Source organism: Neofelis nebulosa, chromosome 10 (assembly GCF_028018385.1).
Source record: "Neofelis nebulosa isolate mNeoNeb1 chromosome 10, mNeoNeb1.pri, whole genome shotgun sequence".
Lineage (NCBI taxonomy): Eukaryota > Metazoa > Chordata > Mammalia > Carnivora > Felidae > Neofelis > Neofelis nebulosa.
In genome coordinates this window covers 60,715,489-60,725,830 of record NC_080791.1, presented here as the reverse complement: position 1 = coordinate 60,725,830, position 10,342 = coordinate 60,715,489, and the positions used below count along the sequence as shown (strand labels likewise).

The following is a 10,342-nucleotide window of genomic DNA, read 5'->3' as shown; positions in this document are numbered from 1 at the left end:
AAGACCACAATGAGATGCCACCTTACACCTGTCAGAATGGCTAATATTAACAACTCAGACAACAACAGATGTTGGTGAGGATGCAGAGAATAAGGATCTCTTTTGCATTGTTGGTGGGAATGCAAGCTGGTGCAGCCACTCTGGAAAACAGTATGGAGGTTCCTCAAAAAACTAAAAATAGAACTACCCTACAACCCAGCAATTGCACTGCTAGGTATTTATCCAAGGGATACAGGTGTGCTGTTTCAAAGGGACACATGCACCCTCATGTTTATAGCAGCACTGTCAATAATAACCAAAGTATGGAAAGAGCCCAAGTGTCCATCAACTGATGAATAGATAAAGAAGAGGTGTTTTATAGATATATATATATAGATATATATATAGATATATATATATATGTACACACACACAGTGAAGTATTACTCAGTAGTCAAAAAGAATGAAATCTTGCCAATCTTGCCATTACAACAACGTGGATGGAACTGGAGTGTATTACGCTAAGCTAAATAATTCAGAGAAAGACAAATATCATATGATTTCACTCATATGTGGAATTTAAGAAACAAAATAGATAAACATAGGGGAAGGGAAGGAGAAATAAGATAAAAAGAGAGAGGGAGGCAAACCATAAGAGAGTCTTAAATACAGAGAACAAACCAAGAGTTGCTAGAGGGGAGTTTGGTGGGAGATGAGCTAAATGGGTGATGGGTATTAGGAGAGCACTTGTTGGTATGAGCACTAGGTGTTATATATAAGTGATAAATCACTGGGCTCTACTCCTAACACTAATACTACACTGTAGGTTACCTAACTCTAATTTAAATAAATAAATAATATAATAATCAAATATGAGTTAGAGAGACTATGGGAAGAAAAGATAAAATAAAAAATTCCTAAATCATCTTAGAAAGGAATATTTTGAGCACTGCCTTACGAATTTGCTTGGTTTTCACACTGTAGATTATGGGATTCATCACAGGAGGGATGAGCAGATAAACATTGGCAATGAGAGTGTGCACAAGGGGAGGGGCTTGCTTCCCAAATCTATGCACCAGTGACAAGCTGATCATGGGAATGTAGAAGATGGCAACAGCACTTACGTGTGAGACACAGGTACCAAAGACCTTTTTCCGCTCCTCTGGGGAGGCCATGTAGAGCACAGAGTGGATGATCAGAACATAGGAAAGGAGGATAAACACAGAGTCTAGGCCAGCAGTAGATATAACAATGGCCAAACCAAATGCACTGTTGATCTTGGTATCTGTGCATGAAAGCGTCATCACATCAGGGTGGAAACAATATGAATGGTGCAGAACATGGCCATGGCAGAAAGACAGACGCTTTAGGAGCAGGAGTAAAGGCACTAGAGCCGTTGTCCCCCTAATAACAATGGCAAAGCCCACTTTGATGATCCTTGAATTGGTTAAGATTGTGGCATATCTCAGTGGGTTACAGATGGCAGTGAAGCGATCAAAGGCCATTGCCAGGAGTACTGAGGACTCCATGAATGTGAAACCATGGATAAAGAACATTTGACCAATGCAGGCATCAAAACTAATTTCTCGAACATTGAACCAGAAAATACCCAGCATGGTGACCAATGTGGAAAGGCATAGTCCTAGGTCTGTGAAAGATAGCATGGAGAGGAAATAGTACATGGGTTCATGGAGGCTCGACTCAGTGAAGATCACAAACAGGATCATGCCATTCCCAGAGATGGCAATGGCATAGAGACAACAAAAAGGGATGGAGAGCCAGGCATGGTAAGTTTCAAAGCCAGGGATGCCAGTAAGAAAGAAGACTGCAGGGTGGAAAATGCTCTGATTGAAGGATGACATGATGAGTGAAGGAAGCAGATTTCCCTGAAGGAAAGGACCATACAAGTAGGCAAGGAAAATGTTTTCACTCTCTTCTACACATCATACAATCCAGGATCACTAGTGAGCCTTGTCTTGTTCTTCAATGGAAGTGCAAACCCAGTTATCCTTTTCTTAGATTTGGAGTCCATCTTGGGTGAACTAAGGAAAGAGACAGAACACTAAATCATATACAAGGACACCTGGGTTTTAGCAAGAGTAACATGTTATATCTAGGCTTCAGTACATTTTCACATACATGTGTAAAAAAGGAGGTTAGAGTAGATAACAGTAACATATTTTCCAGTTTTATGATTCCGTGTACATGGACAGATAGGATATTTCTGTGCAACTCTGGGACAATACAAAAGCCAATTCATCCTGCTTTTCTTCACTTCTCTTTTCCCCTTAAGAGGTCCATTAAGGCTTAAAAGTCCTATGGCACCTGGTTGGCTCAGTTGGTTGAGCTCCTGACTTCAGCTCATGTCTTGCAGTTTATGGGTTCGAGCCCCACATTGAGCTCACTGCTGTCAGCACAGAACCCACTTTGGATCCTCTGCCCACCTCTCTATGTCCCTCTCCCACTTGCGCTCTCTCTCTCTCTCTCTCTCAAAAATAAATAAACATTAAATAAAAAAGATAAGTCCTTATGCATCCAAATAAAAGAGGATCATAAAGACAATATTAAATATCTTCTAATACCACTGATTAAATAGCACAATGGCTATTGATAAAAACTAAATATTATTGAAGAGCAAATTCAATCTGGCAAATAGACTGCAATGGGTGATAACTGATAAAGCGTTTCATTGTATAGGTAGTAGCCTTGAATCGGATATTGTTTAAAGGAAATTCTCCCTGAAGAAATATGGCCCAAAGTTAACCTTACAAGAAAAAAGGAACTAATTTCAAGCTAAGACATAACAATTAGAGAGGAATTACCTGATTATGATTCTTAATATTCCATTATTGTGAAAGGATAAGAAAATGAATGGAGATTTTGGTGGGTGTGGTCCCTTAGTAACTGTCATGAATCTGGGTTAATCTCCATTCAGGTGAAGGATGATGACATGTTCACCCACATCAAGAAATCTGTAGGATTAAAGAAGTTCCTCTATAGTGATTCTTGTCCTACGTATTCTTACACCCTATTTTATCTTCAGAAATAATACTTGGTTTTTAAGGTACGTGCTCCTTTTTTACTCATTCACGTGTGTATTCACTCAACAAATATTTAAATATCTACAAAATTCCAGCGTGTGCAATTAGAATTACATCTGATACCACAAGAAGGCCTGTCCAAGACTCTGGGAAAGAAAATATCGAAGTGTATATAAGTCAACTTGGTGAGTTTCATTCCGACTCTATTAACAGGCAGTAGCTGTGACTAGAGTGGGGATAATTCATTACATGAAGTGTGATGAAGAGGGCATTTGAAGAGAAGAAAAGAGAAAAATGTTCAATATAGGAAGGCTCTTCAGAACTCACACACACACAAAAAAATAATGTCTAGAAAATCTGAATTGAGGGGCAATGTATAACAAAATAAAATCCATTGGTTGGTTTCAATGCTTGTACATCAGTTGGAAGACAAATCTCACTTTTTCACCTGTGACTTACATGCAAGAATTAGAATATGTACTTAACTTGCTTTGCCAAAAAAGTGACTCCTGCATTGTCTAACTGATGGCTGGTTTAAAGTCATAGGAACAGTGAAGGAGGTCAGAGGAAAGAGCCCTGGGGAATAGCAGTATTTTCAAAAAAGAAGAAGTCTACTGGTGAGACTGGAGAGGCGTGCCACTAAGCTGAAAATAAACCCCCAGGAAAACACAAGGCCCTTATCAGTTTTTTTCAGACCTCTGATCTCAGAGCCAGGAAAAATGCCTGGCACAACAGTTTCTAAGAGTATCTGTTCAATGAATGAATTCATTATATCTGGTAATAGTAATAAACCCTAGACCCTTAATATCAGGCATATATTGTGATTCCTGATAGATACCCCTTCAAATTAGTAATAAAGTTCATGTAACCATATGGGCATATATTAAAATGAGAGATCAACACTTTTTCTGATTAATCTAGTATTCATCCTACCAGATATATTTCTATACAAAGATAGACCTGGTGATAAAAATAAATTTTTCTGTGTGAAGTTGTAAGGACCTTTAAATAATAACCTCTTTATTTTAAAGATGAGGAAACAGGCTCTCGCGTTAATGTTCTTTGTATTAGAGTTAAATAAATTAAGAGACCCCCAAAGGATTATCTAAGTATCCAAACTAGCCTTCTCTTTAGTAACAACACTGATAATGTACTAAATGACTACTATGTAACAATTTACTTCATTATATCTCTTTCTCTGAATCCTCTTTCCACTGCTTTGCATGCTTCCTCTGGTCTCTTTTTTGAATCAAAGGAAAACAGAGTGGGACTATTCCAATGCAGGGAACTCCATTAGTGAAGCTTGTGGGAAAATAATAGCTTTTTTTCCTTTTAATTCTATGATTCCTAACCCTCCTTTGGTCCTCTTGCACTAAAACTAATGAGCAAATATTAAATAACTATTCATGGGAAGGTATACTTAAATGTCTCTTTCTCCCCAGTGGAGAATTCTTCCAAGACAAGGGCCATGACTTACAAATCCCTGTAACCAGACTACCAAGAACATATAAATAGACTGCCCCCACTATAAAGCTTTGCATCCATCACTATCACAACATGCCCTGGGTCTTATGAGCTCCTTTTATAGATGAGAAAACTGAAGCTAAAATTAGAAAACCAAAGCTCGAAGGAATCATGTTACTTTCTCACATTTATACAACATGACAATGGCAGATCTAAAAATTAAACTCTATTCTCTCTGACTTCAAATGCCATGCTTTGCCATTACTTATTTAAAAGGAATTTAATTTTTAAAATATGTTCAATGATGAACACATGCTCATAGCTTCATGACTTTAATGTATATTTTTTTATATCAATTGTTTTTAAATTGATATATGAATATATATAGTATATGAATTTGTCAAATATATACTACTAAGTTCACCAATTTTCTCTGAACTGTTGGTTTTATAAACTATCTTAAGATTGTAGAGTCCTTGATGTATTCAGAAAAGATTTCAATGCACTAAAACACTGACCTTATGCAAAGGAGAAATCTTGAGTCTGGAAAGGGAGGTCATTTGCTCTTACCCTCTGCTCTTTGAAGAGTCATCCCACACAGCAGCAGAGAGTCTTTTAAAGCCAGAGAGAGAGAGAGAGAGATTATCTCAACCTCAAAACCTTATGGGCAGAAAGATGCTTCTGTCCCAAGGCTAGGAAAACACTTCCTGACCAGTCCTGCCCCATTAAGCCATCTCCAAAGAGGTTCTCTTTTGCCAAGAGAACTCAAACAGAATACTCAGGTATCAGACCTCAGAAAAGCAGGCTTTACAAAGGGCTCAGAAGCTGCCTGGTGAGAGTTATTTTCCCAACAGAAAATCAAATCCCTAGGAGAGAACTATACACCTGTGTCCTGCTAACCCTTTGTGCCCTGAAAGACCACAAAGAGCAATTTCTTTGCATGCAGCTTCATTCTTAATTCGCCAAAGAAATATCTTGGAGATTCCAGGATTCCAGTTCATTCAAGAGCTTTTTGACCCCTAAACAGCTGTTAAGTCAAAACCTTTCATAGAGTAAAAGTAAGGGAAAAGGGGTGTTAATGGATCACCCATGAGTTTGCTTACCAGTCATTTGCCAGTAGTGCAGCAATCATAACACATAGATAACACAGGTAGGAGAGGAGGGGTGAATAACTGTATTCACTGAGGCCACTGCAGTGTTATCTGGTTCAGAGCCCATGACTGTTCCTGAGCATTCTGAATATCTGGAGAGTTGTTCCTAACTTGTACACAGGCATACAAAATGATAACTTAAAACAAAGTGATTCAGCAAAGAAGCATATGAAAAGATGCTCCATATCATATGTCATCAGGGTAATGCAAACTAAAATAATAATGATTCTAGAATTGCCAAAATCCAGAACACTGACAACACCAAATCCTGAAAGGAAGTGGAGCAACAAGAACTCCCATTCATGGCTGAAGGAATGGTCCAGAAAAATGTAAAATGGTCCAGCCACTTTAGAAGACAGTTTGGCAGTTTCTTACAAAACTGAACATATTCTTACTATACAATCCAGCAATTTCACTCCTTATATACCCAAAGGAGTTGAAAACTTATATCTACACAAAAATTGCATATGAATGTTTATTTTTTATTCATCATCGCCAGAAATTGGGAGCAATCAAGATGTGGCTTGCAAGCTTACAAAGGCACTATACTACTCTGATAACTGGTCTAAAACTGACACTAATACATTTATCCCTGTGGTAGAGACATTAACTATGTTTGACAGACAGCTTCTGTTAAAACTGTGATATGGATACTCATTAATGGCCCTCAGACTTTGGTCATTAATACAGCCTTTTGACAATTGTGGGGACTGAGAGGGTTGGTAGTTTCAAGAACAGTAACTAATTAAACATACTTCGTGGCATAAAAAGCTATGCCAAGAGGGCACTGCCTTGCAAAGTTCTGCTATATGGAAAAAACGAATGAGGTATTCACTATCATTAGCATTGCTTACTTGTTCTGTATAGTTTTTTTTTTTTCCTTCTGTCACAAGATTCTAGATTCCTAGGAAAGTCTGGAAAGACATAGTTTTTTCCAGGAGTTCATCAAAAATCTGAAAATAAGCTACCCATTTGAGGTATCTTCAGGACTAATATAGAAACTTAGTCTTCCTGCAGAAAGCACTTTAACAGATGGGGCAGACATCCTCACAGCCCTGAATAAATTTGTCATGAAATGACTGAGACTCCATGGGAAAAATGCATAATTCAAACAGTTGTTTCCAAGATACAGAAGCAAAAGGGGGATACCCAGGCTATTACAGGGACATATATGTGAAAATCTTGCTGGTCATGCTAAGGATTCCAATCTAAAGAGCCTTGGTCCATGAACAGGGCTTCTGGAGCTAGTATTCTGTTAGGAGAACTTCAGGTTCTTTTCTAGTGCAAACTGAGGGATTTAAACCATTCAACAGCCCAAGTTTAATGGTTAGTGGATACACAAACAGAGGGCATAATGACCCTCCTTCATTCTGTTGATAGAGTGTCTCTTCTAATTGGTGTGTCCCAAGGCTTGAATATTTTGAATACCTTCTCTGCATTCACCTATTCCTTTAGAGTTGACAAGCACTGGTTAAAATCAAAGTATTTAGAACCAGATAGCCAGGATCCAAAATTTAGCTCTGTCATCAAAAGTGTGATCATGGGATAATTATGCAACCACCTCCACTCAATTTCTTCAATTTTACATGGGGATAATAATTGTATCTGCTCCATAGATTTAGTTCATGTAATAAATAAAGTGACCCAATATTAATCTATAGAAAAGTTAGCATAGAACACTTTGTACTCACTCATAATAGGTTATTAACAATTGCCAATATTTATGATTATTGATTGTCATTACAATTATTTTTTTCATTAATATAGAAATTTTAATAAATTATTATTTAGTGACTGGTATGTGTCAGATACTATGCTCCAGATATCAAGAATTAAAAGGTGTAGTCTCGGGGCGCCTGGGTGGCGCAGTCGGTTAAGCGTCCGACTTCAGCCAGGTCACGATCTCACGGTCCGTGAGTTCGAGCCCCGCGTCAGGCTCTGGGCTGATGGCTCAGAGCCTGGAGCCTGTTTCCGATTCTGTGTCTCCCTCTCTCTCTGCCCCTCCCCCGTTCATGCTCTGTCTCTCTCTGTCCCAAAAATAAATAAAAAAAAAACGTTGAAAAAATAAAAGGTGTAGTCTCTACCCTCAAGAAGTTCACATTTCTGACAGGTAAGACAGTCACTGTAGTAAAAGAAATCTGATAAGGACGTCACCCTGCTTCCAATTCTCTGGCTTCACAGATCTCTGAGGAATCTGGCTTTGTAGGCCTTTTGGCTCTATCCTAAAAGCACTGTCTTTCCACCCTCTCTGCTTCAACCCTACTGAATTCATCTCCAACTCCCTAACCAAGGGCCACTTTTGCTCACCTCTGAGCCTTGTTCTCCAAGGCAGTAGTAAGCTGTTTACTGATTCCTAAGTTCTGCCTCAAATGTAATTCAAAAAAGATTTTATTTTTTATTGACATAAAATTTACATTTACATTAAACTTAAAATAGCTATTTCTAAGATTTTATTATTTCAAAATTAAAGATAAATTAATGGTGGCTCAGTTGGTTGAGCATCTGACTTCAGCTCAGGTCATGATTTCATAGTTTTGGGGTTCGATCCCTGCATTGGGCTCTGTACTGACAGCTCAGAGCATGGACCCTGCTTCAGATTTTGTCTCCCTCTCTCTCTGCCCCTCCCCCCTTTGTACTCTGTCTCTCAAAACTAAATAAAACATTTAAAAAATTTTTAAGATAAATTAACGGAAGCCGAATATTGTGGACTGTTTTATTTTCCTTTGTTTTTGTTTTATATTTGTGTTTATTTTTTAACTTCCCTGAATTACAGTTCTCCAATATTATGTTCAGTTTGCCTCTAGAATAAAACACCTGTTTTATTGACCATGTTGTTGACCGTTCCTGCAACATTTCCCTAATTTGCTATTATTGCCTCTCCCTACCCTCTATGCTACTATCCTCAGCCCTAGCTTCTTTCAGAAAATCCTTATTTCCTCAGATCTCATTTTAGCTATTATATTTGATTAGCCTCCTTTGACTATAGGGCTAGGTCTCAACATCCATGTGATCTACATCAATGCTTCTCAAACTTGAATGAGATACATGAGTCCCTTATGTATCTTGAAAAAAATACATATTATGATTCAGTACATCTGATATCCTGCATTTCTCACAAGCTTTCAGGTGATGCTGATGCTATTGGTTCTTTAGTAGCAGAAATCTCTATTAATCTTCCTTCTTTAGAGTAACTATAACACAGTATTGTAACTCCCCACATACTTAATTTTATCCTCCACTAAATTCTTTAACATCTGGAGCAATAGCCATTGTGTTCACTATTATAACCTCAAATCTTGCTCAATAACAGACACATAGTATGCATACACTATTTTCGTAATGATAAATGAATGCATGAAGAATGTTGATGGAAGTGTGTATAAAACATGGTGGGGGGGCGCCTGGGTGGCGCAGTCGGTTGGGCGTCCGACTTCAGCCAGGTCACGATCTCGCGGTCGGTGGGTTCGAGCCCCGCGTCAGGCTCTGGGCTGATGGCTCAGAGCCTGGAGCCTGTTTCCAATTCTGTGTCTCCCTCTCTCTCTGCCCCTCCCCCGTTCATGCTCTGTCTCTCTCTGTCCCAAAAATAAATAAATGTTGAAAAAAAAAATTAAAAAAAAAAATAAAAATAAAAATAAAAAAAAAAACATGGTGGGAGCAGAAAAGAGTGGGATAAATAGGAATAATAGAAATAGCCAGAAGAAGGTGATAGAGGAAAGAAAGAGCTACATTTATTTATTGACTAAAATTGAATCATTAATGTTGGCCATATCCACAGGGTAGAACTACTAATAATTCAACATGGCTGAATCCAGGAGAAGAGAATGAAACTTTCACCAGACCATGGAGGGCCAGTAGGAGTCGTAGGAGCTTCATATTTTTGGTAAATAGCAAACAGATCATTTCTAAACACAAATACTGATGCAGCAACCAGTGTTTGTTATTATTGTTATTCTTTCCTTGCTTTTTAAATTTGTTTCTATAATTTGGATACATTAACCCTAGATTACCTGATTTGTCTCTGGCCTTTTGTTCCTGTCTCAGACTGTTTCTTTCAGAACCTACACTGCTTACTGCTTCAGGAAACTTCCAGCCCTGAATTCTTCTTTCCCATTTCCTGATTTAGGATGACCATCCATATCAGCTACTTCATGTGTGAATTTTAAAGCTTGTATCCTGTGACTGGAGAAAATGCTTTACTTATTTCTATGTGATTGAGAATTTTTGTTACCTATATTTTTACTACTATGAATAATATCACAATAAATATTCCTCTCTATAAAGCATTGTCCATATCTCTATTTTTTCTTTGGATAAATTTCTAGGAAGAGAATCTTATGGACATTGTAAGCCAACAATATACTGGAAAATACACTTTCACAAAGTTCTACTGTAAAACAGTATTTAGTCCATGATAACACAACAATATAACACTGTGTATTATAAGTTTTTTATAAAACTTTGCAAATAAAAATTTGCTAATTTGACAGGCAAGAATATTTTACTACTTACTGTAGTAAATACATTGGCACTCAATAAGTAATATTTATTGCAAGTCCTTATGGCAATTTTTTTGTTTCTAATTCTGCTCTTCCTATTTGGATTAACAAGTTGGGAAAACATTTATATGCAGTAATGATGTCACAGACTGTGGTATTTCCCAGGTTCAATGGTATTGATATTGATATATTGATAACTACATACTCCTGG

The 10,342-nt window shown here is 37.7% G+C and overlaps 1 protein-coding gene across 1 annotated transcript; it reads right to left on the bottom strand.

Moving 5' to 3' along the window:
- Positions 1-896: 896 nt before the first annotated feature.
- LOC131488590 (olfactory receptor 51F2-like) lies at positions 897-1,928 on the bottom strand. The gene has a single exon (XM_058690453.1). It carries the CDS (start codon positions 1,839-1,841, stop codon positions 897-899), a length of 945 nt encoding a protein of 314 aa, XP_058546436.1. The 5' UTR covers positions 1,842-1,928.
- Between the last annotated feature and the right edge of the window lie 8,414 nt (positions 1,929-10,342).

Bases quoted from the DNA above. Each gene is read 5' to 3' on its own strand.
- LOC131488590 (XM_058690453.1), bottom strand. From the start codon at position 1,841: ATGTCATCCTTCAATCAGAGCATTTTCCACCCTGCAGTCTTCTTTCTT.